The 25,461-nt window shown below is 42.2% G+C and overlaps 1 protein-coding gene across 3 annotated transcripts in view; it reads left to right on the top strand.

Moving 5' to 3' along the window:
* Nucleotides 1-25,461, top strand: part of kdm5a (lysine demethylase 5A) — a 191,501-nt gene that overhangs the window by 70,501 nt on the left and 95,539 nt on the right. For all 3 annotated transcript variants that reach the window (XM_078568415.1, XM_078568413.1, XM_078568414.1), the window contains 5 exons: nt 602-783; nt 5,186-5,348; nt 6,029-6,148; nt 8,109-8,303; nt 20,085-20,266. In XM_078568415.1, the coding sequence (XP_078424541.1) occupies nt 602-783; nt 5,186-5,348; nt 6,029-6,148; nt 8,109-8,303; nt 20,085-20,266 (842 nt within the window). The remainder of the gene's footprint in view (nt 1-601; nt 784-5,185; nt 5,349-6,028; nt 6,149-8,108; nt 8,304-20,084; nt 20,267-25,461) is intronic.

Consider the following 25,461-nt stretch of genomic DNA (forward strand, 5'->3'; position numbering starts at 1 on the left):
AAGTGTCTGCTTAATTATCTTGATTGCATCCTCTCTGCTGCCGGATTGGTTCACATCACTGCTGCACACCCTTTGCTGGGAAAAGTGGGAGCGTGCGGGATCACAGCGGGGAGCTGGCCTGGCGTTCTTTAATGAAGTTATCCTTGCAGTACCACAACCCATCCAACTGAACCCCACAAAAGTTGCCTCCAAACAGCTGCAAAAATTCTACCCATTTGTGTCTGAACTGTAGATATTACATGTGCCCTTAAAAATCTGGATGTGGCAGTAGTATGCCTTTTATTCCCAACTTGAGCAGGCAGATTTCAACAGTATACAGGTAGTTTTTCAGGAGAACTAAAGCTGGACCAGATGATCTAAAAGGACCCAGTTCTACAGGTTGGTTCACAGCAAGTTTTTAGGGAGTGAATCCTGCAGGAACCCTATTCATTTTACCCATTTCATTGCCATCGCTCAAATGTCACTACCCGTCTACCCTGTGCCCCTGCCTTCTGCCTGCACGTCTACTCTGCCTTACTCTCACCCCTGCCCTACTCTGACCCACCTTCTTGCTTTCTGCTCCATGTTTCACTCTCTGATTTCCTTCTGCATAATTTCTCAGGAATACGCCAGTTCTGGTTGGAACTTGAACAACATGCCTGTCCTGGAACAGTCCGTATTGACTCACATCAACGCAGACATCTCTGGGATGAAGATTCCTTGGCTATACGTGGGAATGTGCTTCTCCTCCTTCTGCTGGCACATCGAAGACCACTGGAGCTACTCCATCAACTACCTGCACTGGTTTGTAACTTAATTGATATTTACCCGGTGGATCACATGGTCTTCTCCAGACCAACTCATATCTAACCTATTAAAAGTTTAAATGTGACAATTTATTGAGACACCCAGCAATGTCAGCTTGAAATAAGTTCCTGGAATCACCCCATGTTGCTGTTTTGAGTCCCAGTCATTAAAAGTAGAATCAGTTTAACATTGTGAAAATTCTGCCAATTATTTTTGTTTTGGGGATTGTTTCACTGTGTGAACTGTGCAGCACTTGCTAGTGTTCCAGACAGGGGAGAGGGCAAACTGACCGCCTTAATTTTTCTTGCTGTCTGGCTGTAAACAGAGTTGTTTTAATTTCTTATTAAGGCTGTAGCGTATTTCCCCAAACCCTCTGTTTGGTGAAGTCAATTTTAAAGTGACTCACAGCAAATTCTCTTTGGAGTTAAATCAGAAGTACTGCTTATTCATACATTCAAACCCAGGGGATGGTTGTCACAACTACATACACAGAAACGCACAAGGAGGAGATGGGAAAGAAGAGTTTTACATCCAGGAATAACTTTAAAAAAAAATGGATATTTATTCACGTGAATGTCAGAGTCCAGCGAGGGTTCCTTCACAAAGTAGTTAAGGTGGGTTTAGCTAGCTGAAAGGAGGAATTACGGAATTCCTTCAAAGTTGGTGATGACGCAGCAACATGAGGTTGGTATGCAGAGACTTGGTCCGTGCTCCAGGCAATGGCAGGAATCTTCCAGAGAACCAGGCTTCGAGGAGGGTTAGTCTTAAGCCAGGCTTTGTTGTCAGCCTGGAGTCCGGCTTTGGTGTTGACAGGCTGGATGTTTAACAGCAGACTGGGAGTCCAGGTGATGGAATTTAGGTCATGTGGTGTTGCCGATTGTTGAGTTTTTTTTTCAGGTTTAATCGGTTTTGATGTCTCTGGTCAAAATCCATTGTTTACCTTAGGAAATATATGATGGCTATTAGCACCCCTGCAGGTATGATGAGTTTTGATGGCTCTCTCTTTGTTTCAGTCCAGACTTTCTGCTGCTCCCATGGGTGTGAGATTCCACAAGGATGAGTGTTGAGCTTTGTCCTGTAATTATTGTTGGAAGTTTCCAGAACTGTAGCCAGTTGCAAATCATGTGACCTGTAGCAGTCATGTTTTTGGTTCAGCAAAGTCCATTTTTAAATATGCAGAAAGTAAAGTTTGATTTTAAACAGTTTATGATCTCTTTCATTTCTCATGGACATGACACCAGGGTATACAAATGAGCTTCAAGTGAAGGATGATCAGTTTGAAGGGCAGGAAGTAGGAACAAGTTCAAGAGTCCATGGAGCCTGTCATTCCAAATTCAATTCACTGACCTTTCAGTTCCTCTAGCATCTTTAGTTTGGCTACCTTGATTGATTTTATTTGAAACAGTCAAATGAGTGAATAATTTTTTTCTGAGAGATCTGTTTGAATTTGCTGTCACTTGATGAGCTGCCGCAATGCATGCTCTAGATTGCGAACTGCAGTCACAGTGCATTCATGATGGAGGGTTGGATACTGGGTGGAGGGTGCTCATACAGGAAACTGCTTTGCCCTGGATAGTGTTGGGCTTCTTGAGCGTTGTTGTGGCTGCACCCATCCAGGCAAGGCATAAAAGTTCCATTACTTACTTTCCAAACTTCAGCCTTGTTGATAGTGGTGAGACTTTGAGGAGTCCTGGGTGAACCCGTCACCTAATTATTCCCCAGATCACAACAAAAAGGTATAACTGCATTTTCTTTCACTATTGCACTCTGTCAGCCAAGAGTCAGGAAGGTAAATTTTAGCATGTTGCAGGTAATAAAAAAAACTCGGTGCATTTTCACCCACAGCAAATGGTTTTCCTTGGCATTATCCACAGATCTTACATCTGAAAGCATGTCCCATTATTACAACATCAGTTACCTGTTAACCCAGGGAGTCCCTGAGCTCCCAGTGTGAAGGAGCTCGATTAACATCCAGCAATTTAATCAGCATACCTCAGGGTTAGACCATAAGATGTTGAAGCAGAAGCAGTTCATTTGGCCCATCGAGTCTGCTCTGTTCAATGAGACCATGGCTGATCTGATAATTCTTAACTCCACTTTCCTGCTTTTTCCCCATAACCCTTGATTCCCTTACTGATTTAAAATCTGTCTACCTCAGCCTTGAATATACTTAACGACCCAGCCTCTACAGCCCTCTGTGGTAAAGAATCCCACAGATTCAGTACCCTCTGAGAGAAGAAATTCCTCCTCCACCTCTGTCTTAAGTGGGTGACCCTCACTCTGATATTATGCCCTCTGGTCCTAGACTCTCTCAAGGGGAAACAACCTCTTGGCATCTACCCTGTCAAGCCCCCTAAGAATCTTATATGTTTCGGTAAAGTCGCCTCATTTTTCTAAACTCCAAAGAGTACAGGCCCAACCTACTCGACCTCTCCTCATAAGAAAATCCCTCCATACCCGGGATCAACCTAGTGAACCTTCTCTGGACTGCTCCCAATGCCAATATATCTTTCCTTAGATAAGGGGACCAAAATTGTTCACAGGTGTGGTCTAACTAGCGCCTTGTATAATTTTAGAAAGACTTCCCTATTTTTATACTCCATTCCCTTTGGAATAAAGGCCAACGTTCCATTTGCCTTCCCTATTACCTGCTGAACTCGTTAGCTTTTTGTGATTCATGCATGAGGACCCTCAAACCCCTCTGTGCTGTAGCTTTTTTCAGTCTTTCTCAGTTTAAATAATAACCAGCTTCTCTATTCTTCCTCCCAAAGTGCATAATCTCACATTTTCCCACATTATAATCCCATCTGCCACTTTTTTGCCCGCTCACTTAACCTGTCTATATCCCTCTGTCAAGTCTTTGTATCATCCTCACTACTTGCCTTCCCACCTATTTTTGTCACCCTTCAACTTGGCGATAGAACATTCACTTCCCTCATCCAAGTGATTAATCTATATTGTAAATAATTGTGGCCCCAGCACTGATCCCTGTGGCACTCCCCTAATTACAGATTGCCTTCCTGAAAATGCCTCCCTTATCCCAACTCTGTTTTCTATTTGTTAGCCAATACTCTGTCCATGCTAATATGCTACCCTCAACACCATGGGCTCTTATCTTATTAAGTAGCCTTATCTGTGGTACCTTATCAAACGCCTTTTGGAAAACCAAATAAATTACATCTACTGGTTCCCCTTTATCTATCCTGTTTCTTACCTCCTCAACTCTAATAAATTTGTCAGGCACGATTTCCCCTTCATGAAGCCATGCTGACTCTGCTCGATTATGTTATGTATTTCTAAATGCTCTGCTATTACATCCTTTACAATAGACTCTTAACATTTTCCCAATGACAGATGTTTGTCATTAAAAGTTATTTAAGGCCTCTCTTGATACCATTTGCCACATATTTGCAGTGTAGATTGATCACTACAATGTGACTGTGGTAGAATCATACAGCGCAAGAAGAAACTCCATTTTGCCTTTGCTGGCTCCTTAATAGAGTTGTCAATTAAATCACTACCCTGCTTTTTATCCATAGACACTTCATTTCTCCCTTTCAAATATCTATCTAATTCCCTTTGAAAGTTGTTGTTGAATCTGGATTCTTTGTCAGAACAACACGGTGAGTTTAGAATGCTCATCTCCCATTTGGTTCTTTTGCTGATGACCTGAAATGTCTTCTGCTTACCAACCCTCATGCCAGTGAAAAGTTTTACATTATTTAATATCTCAAATGAATTAAATCTCCCTTCAACTGTCTCTGCTCTACAGAACAATCCCAGCTTCTCTAATCCTTCACATAATCCTCACCCTGGTGGTATTCTAGTAGATCTCCTCTGCACCATCTCCATGACCTGGAAACCCTCCCTAACTTGTGATGCACATAATTAGACACAGTACTCCAGCTGAGATCTGACTAGGGTTTTAGGAAGGTTTACTCTAACCTCCTCACTTTCGTACTCTGTGCGCCTGTTTATAAAGCCAAGGATCCTGTACTGCTTTTTAGCAGCCTTCTCAACTTGTCCTGTCACCTTCAAAGATATGTGTACGTTCACCCTGTTGTTTTGTACCATATATTTTATGATGCCTGTTCTCTTTCTCCCTATCAAAATGAATGGCTAATGGTTGCAGGGAAGACAGAAAAACTTTTGGAGAAGTTTGTTCTGATTATTAGACAAGCCTAAAATGCGATGTGATCTAATGCTTGATGTAACCATGCTTTCTCATTGAACAATTGTTTAAACAAAGCAATGTAAAAGATAAAATGCAGTAGTTTCATTTTTTTTTTTGCAGAGGCATTGTAGTTCCTGCCAGAGCTGTGTAAGTTGTCTTTGTAAAGTAAGGTTTTCTCCATGGTTTGAAATGTGAAGGGTAGTATCATTTGACTGTCTTTGACAGGGGAGAGCCGAAGACTTGGTATGGGGTGCCGGGTTATGCTGCTGAACAACTGGAGCTTGTAATGCGGAAGCTGGCTCCAGAACTCTTCCATTCTCAGCCAGATCTGCTGCACCAGTTGGTGACCATCATGAATCCCAATATTCTTATGGAGCATGGAGTCCCGGTATGTTCTTCCTTTCCTCTCTGCCGTCTTTACTCAGCTTGCAACTAATTTGTTGGGAAGGTGTTGGTCACTGGAAGAAATTAATACTGGGTTCTGGGTTGCCTGTCTAGCTCTGTAGTCTGGAGTAGCAGCTCTTAAAAGAAAATAAATTCCATTTTTTAATGCATTCTGCAGTTTTATTGTTTAAAACTTTTATTACTCATGCCAATGAAATTCTCCACAGTGTATTTGAATGAGTGCAGTAAAAATCTTTCTATCTATTAGTGGTGAAGTTTAATTCATTAGCTTGCAAATGAAACTATATATGTGTTTTTTATATGCATCTCTGGTACTCGCCCAGTCCATTCTAAAGGAACTTTACCTTGCAAGGGTTTAGGGAACTCTTGGGCACTTTGACCATTGTGAGCCAGGATAGTGAAAGTTAGCAAGTATCAAGGCCGTGTCTACTCTAACCTGACCAGATGTACATACGTTTGTACTTTCCAGGAAGAATCATTGGATTGTGATCCAGACATTTTAAATTACCCTATTGGCTCATTGGTGAAGCCAATGTGCAACCAAGCCATGCAGAGCTGTTGGTCCCAGTCTGTGCTGATTTTGTTGGTAATCTGCAGTTCAGGAGAATGGAATTAATAATTTCTGCTGAGATTATGTTGTCAATCTTCATTTTTCTCTCTTAGGTGTTCCGAACAAATCAATGTGCTGGTGAGTTTGTGGTTACTTTCCCAAGAGCCTATCACAGTGGATTCAATCAGGGCTACAACTTTGCAGAAGCAGTGAATTTCTGCACTGCAGACTGGGTATGTTTCACACTTTCTAGAGGATGGTTCTCAGCAAGTCAGTGCTGCGGCTGTACGGATGGTAGTACATCAGAAATCTTCGTGCATGATATAGATAATTATTCAGTGCAGACTTTCAAAAATGGCATAGTCCATCAGTTCAATCTAATTTAAAATTAACTTCATTTTAAAAAATACTGCCCATGTTATACTTGTAAACAAAACCTCTTGGACAAATTCAGCCCAAATAATAAATTGATTACTAGCATAATGGATCATTGACTTTGATATAATTTTCATATAATGGGCACGGGGTGCTATTTGATAGCATGTTGGATTGCAGGTATTGTTTCTCCACAGTGAGATCCCAAATCAGCTAGGATAAAAACGGCAAAGTAATACGTGCAGCTTGGATTGTGCAAGGGATTCACTGAGGGCATCATTTTGTCTGCAGCACCCAACTCAAATGCAGCACACCATTCAACATCAGACACCATCACAATCAACCCATATCCCACCACATCATGCATCACCTCCCCACACTCTAAAGGCATGGCTGGGTTTGCTGTTGCTGTTTCCAGTGCCCAGGTCGATGTCAGGTGGTCTGATTTCATTCCTTTTAGTAGACGTTGTAGTGGCTTGATACAACTGAGTGGCTTACTAGGCCATTTCAGAGGGCATTTAAGAGTCAACCACATTGCCTTGGTCTGGAGTCACATGTAGGTCAGATCAGGTAAGGACAGCAGTTATGGACATCAGTGAACCAGATGGGTTTTTATGACAATCGGCAGAGGTTTCATAGTCACCATTACTGAGATTAGCTTTTAATTGTGGATTTATTAATTGAATTTAAATTCCACCAGCTGCCGTGGTGGGGTTTGAACCCAGAACATTTGTCTCGGCCTTTGGGTTGTTAGTACAGAAACATTATCACTACAACACCACCCCCTGTAGGATTTTCCCTCTTGTTGCTCTCAGCCATGAGCGGCCCATCTTACAAATATGCCCTTCAGGACTTGGCCAGCTCAGTTAGTAATGGTGCTACCAAGCTACTCTTGGTGATAGACATTGAAGTCCCCCAACCAGAATACATTCTGCGTCCTTTGCCACCCTCTGTGCTTCTTCCAATTGGTGTCCAACATGGAGGAGCATTGATTGATCAGCTGAGGTGGGCAGTATGTGGTAATCAGCAAGAAGTTCCCTTGTGCACGCCATGAATCCATGGGGTCTGGAGTCAAAGCTGTGGACTCCTCTGGGGGCCACTCCATCTGACTGTATACCACTGTGCTGCCATTTCTGGTGGGTTTGCCCTGTAAGTTTATTTTGTAAGAAAGTTTACTAATACTCAGACACTGTGGGAAATATACACATTAGTTGAATCTCTCCATTCCTTTGATTAAAAAGCTACGTTGCGAATAGATGGAAAATTTGATATTTGAGATGAAAGAATTTATTGTCCAACTGAGACAGGCATGACTTTATTTATAGAACTGGCCTATCTGAGAACAGTTTTAGGAACAAATCAAAAATTACTTACTTGCCTATTTCTGGAGGTCTCTTGTGGATCCTTTCAGTAGATCTCTCTCTCTAGCTCTCTCTATCTGCACCATTTCTTCCATTCCCACATCACTGCAACTTGATTCCCCAATCCCGATATAAACATTTCCACAGGATACCGGCTAATGTTTATTTTTAAAAAAAGAATAAAGTGTCAAAAATTAAACAAACAGCGTGATGCATGTGTGCAGTTGTCATCTCTCCTTTTGTAACATTTGGAAATCAGTGGAGAGAGACACTTCTTGTGTTTGGCACCTGAGTATTCTGAGTATAGTTGCTTAATTGGACTTCAGAATGTGAGCTTGTGTCTGTTGCCAGTTGCACTTGGTAAATGTGGACCCTTTTGGAAGTATAATTACTGTGTTAGCAGTAGACTGTCATTTGTTGGAATGCAGTATTAATTCTTCAGTTTCATTGACTTTAGCTGCCCATGGGCCGTCAGTGTGTCAGCCATTACCGACGCCTGCATCGATATTGTGTGTTCTCACATGAAGAGCTGATCTGCAAGATGGCAGCTGATCCGGAAAGTTTGGATGTTGAGTTGGCCGCTGCTGTCTACAAGGAGATGGTGACCATGATTGAGGAGGAGACACAGCTGAGAAAGGCAGCCTTCCAAATGGTATGTAAGGATATACAGAATGATAAAATTATACAGCATATTGTTGGGTCTGGTAGCATAATGGTTGTTACATACTGGAAATCCAAAGTTCTGGACGAATGGTTCAGAAACATGAGTTTCATGAGCTACCCCGGCAGCTGGAAAATTTAAGTGCAATTAATGAAATAAGTTCTTGAATAAAAAAACCAGTAATAGTAATGGTGGCCATGAAACTATTGGATCACTGTCTGCTTCATTAAAGTCTTTTAGGGAAGAAAATCTGTCACCCTTACCTAGTCTGGCTAGGCAATGTGGTTGGGACTTAACTGCCCAATGAAATAACCTAACAAGCCGAGTTGTATCAAACCATTACAAAAAATTAAGAACAAAGTAACAGGTAGACCCTCCAGCATGGAGCTAGGACATGGCTAAGGCATGCGCCGCTCAGTCAACCCTGCAATATCCTCCTCGCTGCCATCCTGGGATTTGTGCAGAAATTGAGAGCTGCCCCACAGCCTAGTCAGGCAAAAACCTACAAAATCATACGTATCGATCATACCTTCCAGACATGGCCTAGACTTCTCCATCACCATCCCTGGGTATGTCCCATCTCACTGGCCGGACAGATCCAGCAGAAGTTGCAGCTCAGTGGTGCATGGTGGAGACAGACTGGGAGGAGGCCTTAACTTTGACTCCAGATCCCATGAAGTCTCATGGCATCGGGTCAAACATGGGCAAGGAAACCCTGCTGGTTACCTCCTGAGCTGAGGACTCAATGCTGTTCTGTGTTGAACAACGCTTGGAAGAAGCAATGAGGCAACAAGGGCACAGAATATACTCTGGGTGTGGATCACAGTGTCCATCGCTAAGTGACTCGATAACACAACTACTGATTGAGTTGGCAAAGCCCTGAAGGACATAGCTGCCAGACTGGACTTGCAGCATATGGTGAGAGAACCAACACAAGGGAAAATCCAACATGACCTTGTCCTCACCAATCTGTTTGTCACAGATGCATCTGTCCATGACAGGAATGATCACTGCACAATCCTTGTGGAAAGACAGTACCATCTTCATACTGAGGCCACCCTCCATCATACTATGTGGCAACACCATTGTGCTAAGTGGGATAGATTTAAATTAGACCACTTGTGACCTTACAATGGAGGGAAGGTCACTGATGAAAACAGCTCTTATGTCTGTGTTTGTACCAAGGCTGTAATGAAGTTTGAAGTTGAGTGGTGCTTACGGACACAAGCTGCACATCAGTCAGCAAGTTATTGTTGAGTGTCACTTGATAGCACAGTTTGACTTCTATCACTTTGATTATTGAGTGTATACTGATGGGGCGGCAATCAGCTGGATTGGATTTGTCCTGCTTTCGTGGACAAGACATAGCTGGGTGAATTTGCACATTGTCAGGTAGATGCCAGCGATGTAGCTGGACTGGAATAACTTGGTTATGGACATGACTAGTTCTGGAGTTCCTCAGTACTGCAGCCACATATTGTTTGAGCCCTTAGGCTTTGCTGTGTCCAGTGGCATCGGCCTTTCTTGGAGTGAATTGAATTGGGTGAAGTCTGGCATCTGTTCTATAGCTGCGGACTCCATGGACTTCCTGGTAACTGTATGAGAATAAACCAGACTGTTCACAGCCTTGGTGTCATATTTGACCCCCGAGGTGAACTTCTGCATATGCGCACCATCTCTAAGACCACCCATTTCCACTTGTATAACATTGCTGGACTCCGCCCCTGCCTGAACTCATCTGCTGAAACCCTCGTCCGTATCATTGTTACCTCTGGACTTGACAGTTCTAATGTATTCCTGGCAAGCCTTCCACATTTCATCCCCCATTAACTTGAGGTCATCCAAAACTCTGGCTGTGTCCTTACTCACACCATGAGCGGAATTTGGTTGAACCGACCTGGGACCTTGGTGCTGTCCGCAGGTTGGAGAACCAGTGGGTGCCCACATCACCTTTCCAGGGGAAGGCCCAACACTATTTCAGTGCAATTGAGCCCACTAGCTCCAGACTTGATCAGATGGGGGTGGGAAGGCAAGCAGGATCTCTCCCCCACCTCCAGACACACCTCTCGGAGGGGACGTTAAAATCCACCCAATGCCTCCAACCACTCCATGCTTGTTGGCCTACATTGACAATACCTTGATTCTGAATTTCTCCTCAGTTTCCAATCTCTCTATGACCTCACTCCTCCCTATCTCTGTAACCTCCTCCACTCTCACTGTTGTGATATTTCTAATTCTGGCTTTCCGAAATAACCAAAGATTGAACACTTTCTCCACCAAAGTTGTAGTTCGATTTTAATTGTCCCACTATAAGGATTATTCTGCTACCAAGACCCAAAGCACTTGAACTCCCTCTCTGAACCTTTCTGCCTCTCTACTCTCTTTCTTTTCTCATTAAAGCCTTTGACCAAGCTTTTGATCATCTGCACTAATAACTCTTTATGTAGCCCAGTCTCAAATTTTGCTTTATAATGTTCCTGTGAAGTGCCTTCAGATCATTTTTTTAAATAAGGTGGTACTTTATAAGTAGAAGTTATTATTCCTAATAAACTGGAGAAGCTAGGGTTGCTCTCTTAAGAGCAGAGAGGACTAAGAGGAGATTTGATCGAGCCATTTAAAATCATGAAGGCTTAGGTAGTATAAATAGGGCAAAACACTTTGCAATGGCTGAAGGGTCAATAACTAGAAGGCACAGATTTAAGGTGATTGGCAAAAGAAAACTTTTCAATGCAATGAGAGGTTAGGATTTGGAGCACATTGCCTGGTAGGATGATGGATAGCAGCCTTCAAAAGGGGATTTGGATAAATGTTTGCAGGATATGGGAAAAGAACAGGTGAGTGGCATTAAAAACAGAAAGTGCTGAAAATATTCAGCAGGCTAGGCCTCTGAGGAGAGAGGAACAGATTGATGACCTTTCTGATGAGGATCTAGTAGCTCAAGCTGGACATCCATGATGTGCTCTGGGCCATCAGTAGCACCAGAATTGTATTCAACCACAATTTATAACTTCACCCTACCATTACCATTAAGCCAGGGAACCAACCCTGGTTGATTGATGACTAAAATGAGGTGCCAATCTGGTGAAGCTACAACACAGGACTACATGCATGCTGAACAGCAGAAGCTAAGACAGAGCTAAGTGATCCCGTAACCAAAGGATCAAGCCTGAGCTCTGCAGTCTTGGCACATCCAGTTGTGGATGGTGATGGGACAATTAAAGAACTTGCAGAAAGCGGAAGCTCCACAAACATCCCATCTTCAATGGTGGCGGAGTCAGCACGTCAGTGCAAAAGACAAGGCTGAAGCATTTGCAACCATCTTCATCCAGTAATGCTGAGTAGATGATCCACCTTGGCGGCCTCCTCGGGTTTCCAACTTCAGTCTTCAGCCAACTTGATTCACTCCACATGATACTGAGAAATGGCTGAAGGCAAAGGCTATGAGCCCTGACAACATTCCGAAGACTTGGGCTCCAGAATTAGCTGCGCCCCTCGCCAAACTCGCCCAGCAGAGCTACAATACTGGCATCTATCTGACAGTGTGGAAAATTGCCTAGGTAAGTCCTGTCCATAAAAAGTAGGACAAATCCAATCCGTACCATCGCTGCTGTATTGGTCTACTCTCAATTGTCCACAAAGTGATGGAAGGTGTCATTGACAATACTATCAAGCATTGGTACACTGATGCGTACCACAACTTCTGGCTCACTCCCTTCTCCCTACAGAAGTCTGACTCTAGAATCTCCTATAAAGACTGTGTTTTGCTGTTCCCTCCTGTTCCCTTGCCCATTGGTGCCATGATCTGAACTTCATTCCTTCAAGTTGTCATCACTCCCAGCAGCACCAATGCTGAGTACATATTTGAGAGTGATAGACACCCTGAAGGCTCTCGTACTTCCGACCTCTTTCTACTCTTAGGGATGGCCACCCTTCTGTTATCCTGAACTCTCACTGCTTTTTTTTGTCTTTTCCTACTTTGATTGCTTTTTGACATCCAGGGGATCTAGTTTTGGGAGTGCACCCTTTTTGTGAGGGCACATTTATGTGATGAAGGGCTACCTGACATTATCACGGTCAATGACCGAGCTCTAATTTTAAAGTTATGCCACCTTGTTCTGGCTCCCCCATCATAGGACAGATAGAGATAAACTGTGTCCTATCAAATCCTTTAATCATCTTAAACAACTCCTTTAGATCATCCCTTCCATACTCGAGGGAAGACATGCCTGGTTTACGCAATTTGTCGTCACACTTCAATCCTTAATACTTCAGCCAAAGTATCTTTCTAATGAACCTTTAAGGCTCTCCAGTGCCACTGTATCCTTACTGAGATGTGGTGCCCAGGCCTGATTTGAGTTCTCCAGATGGGGCCTCACCATAGCTCTGTAAATCTGTCACGAAACTTCTATCCTGTTGAGCTAAAGGGAAATAATCCCATTAGCTCTTTAAATTTTTTTGTACCTATTCACTAGCTTTTACTGATTTCTCAATTTGAACTCTGAGCTTCTCACCAAACAGACATATATCACGAAGCCTGCATTTTCAGCAGAAGCCAAACAGTCCAGTTAATTCAACTATACCCTGATGCAGTAAACTCTGAAGTATCCTGGGAATGAACAACTTTAAGCATTCTATTATCTCTAGCTACAGTATTGATCCACAAATTATTTACAATTAAGAAAAGAAAAACATTTATCATGTGAGATTAAATTAAATCTTAATCCTAAATATAGATGTATACACAACCAGGGTATCCTACAAAGTGGATGAGCTCATATTTTATCATATTCAACTCTATCTTCCACTCATTTAATTTACTATGCCATTTAACCCAATGTCAGCAACTTAGATATATGGTCAGTTCCACTGAGAGAAACAATACCTATCTGGAGGCCACACATTAAAAAGTTGCAGCCATTATCATGTGATGGCTAGCATGTGACTATCAAGAGCTGTCATCGTGAGAAAGACTGTTAGGTGAGCAACAGCTGTTGTCGTGGGTTGCTTGTTGATTGTCAAAATATATATCATAGTGATACAAATTCATCATTTGTCTGCAGTTATAGCTCTTGAGAATTCAATTTCCAGTTTCTTAAAAACATCAGGAGATCTTTACTCCTTTGTCTAGATCACTAACAAACATCGTGAAAACCTGGGGTCCTCCTATGAATCTCTACTGGATTTGCTTATTTAACCATTTGTTACCTCCTTAAAAAAATGCAGCTAGTTCCTTTACAATCTGTGCTGTCTCTCTCGGATTAACTCATATTTACCCAAATACTCAGTCACTCTGTCCCTTATAACAAATTTTTGTAACTGACATTAAATTGATAGGTCGACAATTTCCAAACTTATCTCTTCCATATTTCTTAAAATAATTGATTGAAATTGTCAGATTTCCAATTCAAGGGAAAGTTCCTGAATTGAGTGTTTTGGGAGATCATGACTAACTCACCAACAATTTCCTCACCTACTTCTAATACCCTTGGGTGGAAACGATTGGATCCTGGAGATTTGCCTATCTTTAATCTCATTAGTTTCTTCATTTAAAAAAAAATTATATCGAATCCAGTAAAAAAAAATTAAAAATTAAATTAAAAAGTAGGACCTCAAAGGTAGTAATCTCAGGATTACTATCAGTGCCATGTGCTAGCGAGAGTAGAAATAACAGGATATATCGGATGAATACATTGCTGAAGAAATGGTGTAGCAGGGAGGGATTTAGATTCCTGTGACATTGGGACCAGTTCTGGGGAAAGTGGGACCAGCACAAACAGGACGGGTTACACTTGGGCAGGACCAGGACCAGTGTCCTCTGGAAGTGGGTGGGGGGGGAACGGTGTTTGCTAGTACTGTGGGGAGGGTTTAAACTAGAATGGCAGGGGGTTGGGAACCTGAGCAGGGAGACAGAGGAGGGGGAAACAAGGATAGGAATGAAAGACTGAAAAGTAAGAAGCAAAAGCGGAAGGCAGAAAAAACGAGGACGAAAAACAAATGGGGTCACAGTGCAAAATAAAGCTAAGATGACGAACAAGGTTAAAAAGACAAGTCTAAAGGCATTGTACGTTTATGCACGGAGCATTCGCAATAAGGTAGACAAAATAGATATAAACGGTTATAATATAGCTGCAATTACAGAGACATGGCTGCATGGTGACCAAGGATGGAAACTGAACATCCAGGGGTATTCAATATTTAGGAAGGACAGACAAATAGGGAAAGGAGTTGAGATAGCACTGTTAGTGAAGGAGGAAATCAATGCAATAGTGAGGAAGGATATTGGCTTGGAAAATCATGATATGGAACCTGTTTGGGTGGAGATAAGAAACACCAAGGGGTAGAAAACATTGGTGGGGATTATCTATAGGTCCCCAAACAGTAACAGAGATGTAAGGGAAGGCATTAAACAGGAAATTAGAGATGCATGTAATAAGGGTACAACTGTAATCATGGGTGACTTTAATCTACATATAGATTGGACAAACCAAACTAGTAATAATACTGTGGAGGAAGATTTCCTGGAGCGTGTACGTGATGGTTTTTCAGACCAATACTTTGAGGAACCAACTAGACAGCAGGCTATCCTAGACTGGGTATTGTGCAATGAGAAAGAATTAATTAACAATCTTGTTGTGCGAGGTCTCTTGGGGAAGAACGACTATAAAATGATAGAATTGTCCATTAAGATGGAGAGTGAAGAAGTTGAATCAGAAACTACAGTGCTGGATCTAAATAAAGGGAACTACGAGCGTATGAGGCGTGAGTTGGCAATGATGGATTGGAGAACCTTACTAAAAGGCTTGATGGTGGATAGGCAATATTTAAGGAACATATGCATGAATTACAACAGTTATTCATTCCTGTCTGGTGCAAAAATAAAACAGATGGCTCAACCATGGCTTACAAAAGAAATTAGGGGTAGTATTAGATTCAAAGAGGAGACATATGCAATTTCCAGAAAAAGCAGCAAACCTGAGGATTGGGAGCAGTTTAGAATTCAGCAAAAGTGGACAAAAGATTGATCAAGAAGAGGAAAATGGAGTATGAGAGCAAACTTGCAAGGAACGTAAAAACTGACTGTAAAAGCTTCTAGAAGTATGCGAAGAGAAAAAGATTAGCGAAGACAAATGTAGATCCCTTACAGTCAGAAACAGGGGAAATTGTAATGGGGAACAAAGAAATGGCAGAAGAATTGAATACATTTTTTGGTTCTGTCTTCACAAAAGAGGGCACAAATAATTTCCCAGAAATGTCAGGGAACCAAGGGTCTAGTGAGAGGGAGGAATTGAAGCAAATCAGCACTAGTAAAAAAAAAATGGTGCTAGAGAAATTAATGGGGTCAAAGGCTGAAAAATCCCCAGGGCCTGATAATCTACATCCCAGAGTACTAAAGGAAGTGGCCCTGGAAATATTGGTTGCATTGGTGGTCATCTTCCAAAATTCTATAGACTCTGGAACAGTTCCTACAGATTGGAGGGTGGCAAATGTAATCTATTATAAAAGACGTGGTAGCAGAACACTTGGAAAGCATTAACGGGATTAGACAAAGTCAGCATGGGTTTACGAAAGGGAAATCATGCTTAACTAAGTGGATGTGGTGTATTTGGATTTCAAGAAGGCTTTTGATAAGGTCCCACGTAAGAGGCTTGTGGACAAAATTAAAGCGCATGGGACTGGGGGTAATATAATGGCATGGATTGAGAATTGGTTGACAGACCGAGAACAGAGTGTGGGAATAAATGAGTCTTTTTCCGGAGGGCAGGCAGTGTACTAGTGGTGTACCGCAGGGATCAGTGCTTGGGCCCCAGATATTCACGATATATATAAATGACATGGATGAGGGAACCAAATGCAATATTTCCAAGTTTGCTGATGACACAAAACTGGATGGGGTTGTGAGGACGATGCAAGGAGGCTTCAGGGTGATTTAGACAAGTTGTGTGTGTGTGTGGGCAAACATGGCAGATGCAGTTAACGTGGATAAATGTGAAGTTATACGCTTCGGTGTGAAAAACAGAAAGTCAGTATTATTTAAATGGTGATATATTGGGAAATGTGGATATACAAAGGGATCTGGGTATCCTTGTACACCAGTCAGTGAAAGTAAATAGGCAGGTGCAGCAAGCAATTAGGAAGGCAAATGGTATGTTGGCCTTCATTGCAAGAGGATTTGAGTTCAGAAGTAGGGATGTCTTACTGTAGTTATACAGGGCCTTGGTGAGACTACACCTGGAGTATTGCATGCAGTTTTGGTCTCCCTACCTAAGAAAGGATATACTTACCATAGAGGGAGTGCAGCAAAGGTTCACTAGGCTGATACTGGGGATGGCAGGACTGTCGTATGAGGAGAGATTGGTTTGACTGAGCCTGTATTCACAAGAGTTTAGAAGAATGAGAGGGGATCTGATTGAACCGTATAAAATTCTAACAGGGCGAAACAGACTCAATGCAGAGAGGATGTTTCCCCTGGTTGGGGAGTCTGGTACTAGGGGCCACAGTCTCAGGATACTGGGCAGGCCATTTAGGACTAAGATGAGGAAGCATTTCTTCATTACCATCTACGAGATGCACTGCAGGAACTCATCAAGACCCCTTCGACAGCATCTTCCAAACCCATAACCTCTACCACCTAGAAGGACAAGGGCAGCAGATGCATGGGAACCCCACCACCTGCAACTTCCCCTCCAAGCCACACACTATCCTGACTTGGAACTATGTCGCCATTCCTTCACTGTCACTGGGTTAAAATTCTGGAACTCCCTTCCTAACAGCACATGGACTGCAGCAGTTCAAGGCGACGGCTCACCACCACCTTCTCAAGGGCAGTTAGGGATTGGCAATAAATGCTAGCCAAGCCAGCAATGCCCACATCCTGTGAATGAATAAAGAAAAAGCATTGAACTCTTCCCCTTTAAGGGTATGTACAGGTCTTGTCTCCTACCAAATACTTTTCACTGTGTCTCCTGTCAGTGCAAGATGGCCGCCAGTACCCATCTGTGCATGCACACTGGTCCACGTATGCGCAGAAAACCAATTACGTCACCTCACTGCACCCATCTCATTACTTCACATCCACTTTTGAGTTTTCTTAAAATGAATCATTAATCTGCTTTGAGGCTAGTTGACTAGAAATAATTAATAAATCCTTGAGTGATACAATTGATCTTGTTTCCAATTGGTAATGAAGAATTCAAATACTTTAATGGCAGGAAATGTGGATTTTAGCCAATTAACATACAATTCCCTGGTTTAATTTATTCTTCAAAATGGGTCAGATGTGAGATTTTATAAATGAGCTGTCTAAAACATTGCCTTAAAGTTTAGTTGTAGATTATTCTGTGAGTTAATCTGATTTACTGATATTCCACCTACATTGGATACCTGGATGATTCTAGATATCAGTAAATGTGGGTTGAAAGGCTTGCTTTGAGCTAACAGAACTGCGCATGCACAGTTTTGGCAACAAACATAGCCTTCAAGAACATATTCCAGAAAACAGCCCCAAAAGCGTTCAAGTTTGCCATCATTGGGACTTGAACTCTTACACTCTCCAGTCTACATGAAAATTAAAGCCTCCCATAATAACAATGTTTTTTGTTAAAAGCTTCTCTGATTCTGCTTATGCACTGGTATTGGGATTCGTATCAATTGCAGATATCAAGTCTGTGAGCAACTCCTACCAAAGTTTTGCCTTATTTTTCTACTCGGAAATTTTGCTGCCTACTCTTACTAATGTCCTCTCTTTCTAATGCTGCAATTGTGTCTCTTTAGCAATATTGCTATTCTTCCCCCTGTTCCAATTCTCCTGTACTTTTGAAAAAACCTTATAATCCGGAATACTTAGCTCGCAGTCATGCAAAGCATGCCATCAGATCTCTGTGATGGCCACTACTATGTATACTCAAAACTGAATTTGATATACTGATGCATGTGGTATAAGAAATAAAACAAGTGAATTTGAAGTATAAATTCAGTTTTTATTGGTCATTAGACAAAATCCCACATACTGCAGTCCTGACACACTGCCTGCTGGTGAGAATTTTAAATTTGAGTCACTCTGAACCGGCAGCCAATGTTGGTCAGTGAGCACGGGCTTGATGGTGAGTGGGATTTGATGCAAATCAGGATACAAGCAGCGAAATTCTAAATGAATGTTATAGCTGCATGTCAATGAGAGAGTACTCAAGATAAACCAGAGATATAGTAAGTGGCAAGTTCTTAAAATCTGTCATCTTTGAAGTTTTGAGGGAAGTTCTGAATGAAATTCTTGAATTTAAATCTGTGTAACACTATGCAATTGAGTGGAAAAATGTATCAGACAGAAAAGTGCAAGTCAGTTTAATCTTTTTCTTATGTTGTATAATTCTTGCCAGCTTTTTGTCAATGCTTTGCAAATAAAGTTATAGTTGAGAGATGTGTGCTTATTTGGACAGGTTAGGTCTTACTGACTCAAAGTAACTTATTTGTCAGGTATGTACTTAATGGACATGGGGTTTAGTTCTCCAGAGTTTTGCTATAGTCCAAGTGATAGTTTAATGTAAAATATAATGGAGTGGTAGTGAAATGTTGTTTTCAGACTGGAAAGAAGTGTCCAAGGTTGGTATTTGGATCACTGCTCTTTTTGATACATATTAACAACCTAGACTTGGGCATTGGGCCTGTAATTTAAAAGTTTGTAGATGACAACTCAGAAATGTTATAACTGAGGAAGATGGTAAGACACTTCAGGAAGACGTAGACATGGAAAATGGACAGACATGTGCAGCATGTTGAAAAAAAGAAGCAATATAAATGAGATGCTGTAGTTTTAAAGGGAATGCTGGAACAGGGAAATTTGGGGGTGTACTTACACAAATGTTTGAAGATGGCAGAACAAGCTGTTGTGACTTTTTTTTAAAGGCATGTGGTAATTTCGGCTTAACAAACAGAGGCATTGAGTCCAAAAGCAAAGAAGTTAGACTAAACCTTCAAAAATTACTGATTAGGCCTTAGCTGTAGTATTGTGTCCCATTCTGGGCACCACACATTTGGAGAGTGTAAAGGTCTTATGAAGAAAATTTACCGTAATGAGTGAACTACAGTTATGTGGAGAAACCAGAGAGATTTCATAGAGCAGAGAAGGTTAAGGGGAGAGTTAATTCAAAGTTTTGAGGGGTTTTGATAAAGTACTTAGGCACAAACCTTTTCCACGGGCAAGAGGATTAGAAACTGGAGGACTTATTTTTAAAATAATAGGCAAAAAAGGGGGAAATGAAGAGAATTTTTTGTATCTCTCAAAATGTCATGATTGAGAATGCACTGCCTGAAAGGATGGTGGAAGCAGATTCAGCAGTAACTTTCAGAAGGGAATTGGGTAAGTATTTTAATAGGCTAAGTATACAGGGCTTTGTGGAAAGAGCAGGGGAGTAGAACTAATTGGATAGATCTTTCAAAGAGGTGGCATAGGTATGATGGGCCAAATGGCAGACCCTTTTGTAGGTTTCTACAAATTCCATTGGTAGCATAATTAGTATTTTTATGTTTTTGTATATTTTGTAAACTAAGATTTGTTTACCTTGTCTCCCTATTTTCACCATTTCTGATACCTCTTTGATCGAGCTTTTGGTGACCTGATATAATATCTCCTTCTGTAGCTTGGTATCATATTTTGTTTAGTAATCTTCTGCTGAAACCCCTTGGGAGGTTTTATTACCTCAGAGGCCCTATGCAATCAAAATTTGTTGTTGATGCAAGACCCTCTGGTTTAATGGGTAATTTTATGTCCATTTCTAGGGGATAGTTGATTCTGAACAGGAGGCGTTTGAGCTACTGCCAGATGATGAACGTCAGTGTGAGACATGCAAGACAACATGCTTCCTATCTGCTGTTACCTGTGCCTGCGACTCCAATAGGCTTGTGTGCCTTTATCATATTAATGATCTGTGCAGCTGCCCAGTGACGAACCACTGTCTCAGGTAAGTTAAGTTGCTATGTTGTGTTTCAGTATATCTTAACTAACGAGGATCTGTACAAATGTTCACTAATGAATCTTTGTTTGGCCATTCTGACATTGGCCATTTTGTTAGCCATTGAGCTTTGCTTATGTTTTTTTTGAGGGTTGTGCTCTTTTTGATTACAGAGAATATCCGCTGAACACCGGGTTCCTTGAATCTAATGAATAGAGGGATAACAGGGTTCTCAGACCCATGGGGTGCATGTCCTGTTCCATGTGGCAACTCTAGGATGCTGCTTGTGTCCTGGACAACTGCATGTGCAGGAAGTGTCATCGGCTGGAGCAGCTTGATTTCAGGGTTTCGGAGCTTGAGCAGCAGCTGGAGTCACAGCGGTGATTCCATGAGGTTGTGTGTTTCGTGAATAACATATTTTAGGATGATGGTCACTCTGCAGCTTAAGGGTGTGTAGAAAGAGAGTGAATGGGTGACCACTAGGCAGTTGAGGTGAACCACGCAGGTAATGCAAGAGTCTTCTGGTGCATCCCACTCTCCAAATAACATTCTGTTTTGAGTACTGGTAAGAGATTTGATTCCTCTGGCGAGTGCAGCCAGAGCAAAGTCCATGGCTGGCTCAGTTGTACAGGAGAGCAGGATGAAGATTGGGAAAGTGATAGGGGAGCATACACGTGCTCCTGTGGCTGGAGACTCTAATCCAGGATGGAATGCTGCCTCCCTGATCAGGGATGTCGCTAAGGGGCTGCAGAGCACTTTGTGGGGCAGAGGTGCAGGGTGTGATGGTGGTGAACAGCCAACAGTTGTGGTCCATATTGGTACCAATGAAAGAGGCAGCCAGGAATTAGGTAAAGAGGATAAGGAAGTGGAGTCCTGCAGTGTGCATAGAACTCTTTTCTAACCCAATATTAAAAAGCCCAACAAGGGAAGATGTGCCATTGGTTTTAGTAATGGGGATTGAACCAGAGTAGAAAAGAGAAAAAATAGGGAGAGAACATCTTGGCAATGGTGACCATAATATAATGCATTTTAAGATGATAATAGCAAAGGAAATAAGTATGATAAAAACAAAGTTAATAGATTGGAGAAAGGCTTATTTTGAGGAGCTGAATGTATAAAATAGGAACAATATTGTCAAAGAATGATTAGAAGAACAATGCGATACATTTGAAGCGGTGTTCAACAGAGTACAGGAAACATATTTCTACTGAAAAGGAAGAGAAAATTGAACACTGTTGAGACTCCATGGATGAATGAAGATATTGGGATAGGCAGAAGCAATATCATCATCGTTGTCATCAGTCCCTCGAAACAAAGATGTCTTCTGCCAGGCTTCATGATTTATGTATCTTCTGGTGACTCAGTAGACCAACCCTGGAGCCACTGGTCTTTGGACAAAGAGGATAAGTAGTCCTGAGGGATGGAGGAGGAGGTCCTCAAGCCAGAGTTCTGCTGTCTTTCTCCTCCTGCGTTTGTAGCTTCTCCACAGCAGAGTTTGAGGCCAGTTTCTGTCTATGTTGCGGCTTGTTAAATGAGGCATGATCACATGGCACAGTTAGTGGCAAGTTCCTCCCACATACTCCTTTTGTCTGCTTTTCAATGAGGTCATCAGAGTGTCCTTCAAACGTTTTCTCAGTCTTCCTTGAGATCAGATGCCATCCTTGAGTTGTGAAAAGAGGGAGCTGATTATTTGGCCGGCAGAACTGATTTTGTATGATGTTTGTGATGCTGGAGGAATTGGCTTCGATGAGGATGCTGGAGTTTGCCTGTCTTCCCACTTCACTTTGAGTATCATGCAGAGGCACCACTAGTGGAAATTCTCCAGGACCCAGAAATGCCTTTGGTAGGTGACCCAGGACTCACTGACATATAGAAGGGCAGCAGCAACAACAACGTTGTAGACTAAAGCCTTTGTCCTGTTACGGATTCTGTGCTGGATCTCCTCTTTGATGATGTCCTTTTGAGAAGGATGGCTGCTGAGATGTGGAAGTGTTCAATGACTCCTAAAGTCTACCCATCAGTAACAATGGCTGGAGATGTAGGTGCTTGTCTGGGGGAGGGTATGTGGAGGATTTTGGTCTGACTGATGTTGAATGAGAGACCGACCCTTTTGCAGAGTTGAGGGTGATCTGAACCGCACAGTTGTGACCCACACTGCAAGCAATGGATATGCTGGAAGGTCACCTTAGTCTTGGCTCTCAGCCCGTTGAATCAGTTCCATGGCCAGGCAGAGGCAGATGGTGAAGAGAGTTGGTGCAATTGCAAAACCTTGCTTGATGCTCATCCGGATATGAAAGGGCTTGGTCTCCAATCCATTGCAAAGGACATTTGCTGTCGTACCGTCATGCAGGACTAACAGGATGGTAATAAATTCAAGCCTCTAGAGAACTTTCCAAAGGGCTCGCCGTTGATGGAGCCAGAAACCTTTGACAGATCAATAAAGCCATGTAGAGCTCTTTGCATCATTCGGGACAGTTTTCCTGGATTGGTCGAGTGACAGAGATTAAGTCTGTGGATCCCCTGGATGGCCAGAAACCACATTGGGCCTCTGGAAGTATGTCTTCACTGATAGATAGGAGGCAGTTCAAGAACTTTTCCCACAGTGGACAGAAAGGAATACAATTCCCTCAAATAGATTAGCCTCTCTTTTGAAGAGTGAAACATTGATGGAATTGCAGATGTATAGTTGTTTGTATTTCAATGTTGGCAGCATACCCAAGTTTGATCTCTCAGGCTTTTGAGAAATTATTTTGATGGTTTGGTCTGATACTGTTGACTCCTGATTGAGAAGATTCTGGTGGCGTTCCTTCCAACCATCTTGGATGGCTGCATTGAGAAGTGTATTGCTGCCTTCAGTTCGAAACGGGGATGAATCATATGTTTTCAATCCATAGATGGTCTTGGTGACCTGAAAGAAGCTGCACATGTTGCATCTATTCCATAAAAAGGAAAAAGTGAACTAAACACTAGTAAGACTCTATTGATGAACAAAGACATAAAGGAATAGTTGACAGAAGGGATGGGTAGAGCCAATATAGACTTAATGGCACAGTTCTAAAGAGTGTGCAGGAACAGAGGGAGCTGGGGGTGTGTGCGCATCACTCTTTGAAGTGATTAGGAAAGCATATGGGATCTTGGGCTTTATAAGCAGAAGTATTGAGCACAAAAGCAGGGAAGTTGCACTGACCCTTTATAAGCTCTGGTAGGCCCCAACTAGAGCTATTGCATTCTGTTCTGGTCACTACACTTTAGGAAGGGTATGAGGAAGGGTTCTTGAGAGGCTGCAGAAGAGATTTACCAGAATGGTTCCAGGATGGGGGAATTTTAGTTACAAGCTTGGGTTGGAAAAGCTGAGGTTTTTCTACCTTGGAGCAAAGGAGATTGAGGGGAGATTTGATGGAGGTGTACAAGATTATGACAGGTTTGGATACGGTAGACAAAGAAAAGCTGTTCCCATTGGTTGATGTTACTAGGGCTAAGGATTAGCAGACACAGATTTAAGGTTTTGGACAAGAGATGCAGGAGGAATGTGAGAGAGAACCTTTTTATGCTGTGAATGGAAATGACCTGGAACTCGTTGCCAATGAGGGTGGTGGAAGCGGAAATAATCTGATTTTAAAAGGAAGTTGGGTAGGCGCTTGAAGAAATGAACGTACAGGGCCATGGGGACCGAGTGGATTGCTCCTTGGCAAGTGAGCATGGACTTTCTGTGCCGTAAATGATATTTTGATAATTAAAGGTTAGGAAAGAAGCATAGGTTGAGCATGTAGGCAGTAGAGGAATGTGCATGATATAAGAGAAAATATTAAGAGCTTAGGAGGGGGCAAATAGGAGCTATGAAGTAAAGCTATCAAGAAACAGGAAACTAAATAGTAAAATCTTTGCAGGCACATCAGTAAAAAAGGGAAGACTGGGGGGAAGAGGAAGCAGTAGGGTAATAACACAGTTAAAAATCGAGATAAATAATTATTTTGCTTCAGTGTCTACAAGTTGGTGGAGGGAGGCATAAGGTGGTGGCTGGGGTGCCAATCAAGTAAGCTGCTTTGTCCTGGATGGTGTCAAGCTTCTTGAGTGTTGTGGGAGCTGCACTCATTCAGACAAGTGGACACTCCTGACTTGAACCTGGTAGATGGTGGACAGGCTTTGGGGAGTCAGGAGGTGAGTTATTCTCTGCAGAATTCCCAGCCCCTGACCTGCTCTTGTAACCACAGTATTTATATGGCTAGTCCAGTTCAATTTCTGGTCAATGGCAAGCCCCCAGGATGTTCATAGTGGGGGATTCAGCAATGGTAATGCCATTGAATGTCAGAGGGGAGATGGTTAGATTTACTCTTGTTGGAGATGGTCATTGCCTGCCACTTGTGTGCCGCAAATGTTATTTACCATTTGTCAACCCAAGCCTGGATATTGCCCAGGTCTTGCTGCATATGTACACGGACTTCTTCAGTATCTGAGGAGTTTTGAATGGTGCTGAACATTGTGCAATCCCCACTTCTGACCTAATGATGGAAGGAAGGTCATTGATGAAGCAGCCGAAGATGGTTGGGTCTAGGACACTACCTTGAGGAACTCCTGCAGTGATGTCCTGGAGCTGAGATGATTGACCTCAACAACCACAACCATCTTCCTCTGTGCTAGGTATGACTCCAACCAGTGGAGAGATTGCCCCCGCCCCCAATCCCCATTGATTTCAATTTTGCCAGGGCTCCTTGATGCCACACTTGGTCAAATGCTGCCTTGATGTCAAGGCAGTCACCCTCGCTTCACCTCAAGTTCAGTTCTTTTGTCTAATGTTGGATGAGCTGTGTATTTTTTTATTCCGTAGGCCAGCGTTTGTTGCTCATCCCTAATTGCCCTTGAGTAATGGGATGTCATTTACGATAAAAATTGTTGATGTATTGAATAAATTAGTTAGGCTCTTAGCGGATAAACTCCCTGGTCTGGATGGATTACGTCCATGTATTTTTAAAGAATCTAGGGAAGAGATAACCAAGATGTTACAACTCATGTTTAATAATTTGTTATAAAAAGGTGTAGTGCCAATGAGCTAGTGGATAGCTGATGCAATTCCTCTATTTAGGAAGAGAACATGCCCAGGGAATTATAGACCAGTCAGCTTAACATCAGTGGTAGGAAATTTATGGAATCCTTAGTAAAGGAGAGGATAGAACAACATCCATAAAATAAAAATATAATAATTAATA

Source organism: Cetorhinus maximus, chromosome 22 (genome assembly GCF_964194155.1).
Source record: "Cetorhinus maximus chromosome 22, sCetMax3.hap1.1, whole genome shotgun sequence".
NCBI lineage: Eukaryota > Metazoa > Chordata > Chondrichthyes > Lamniformes > Cetorhinidae > Cetorhinus > Cetorhinus maximus.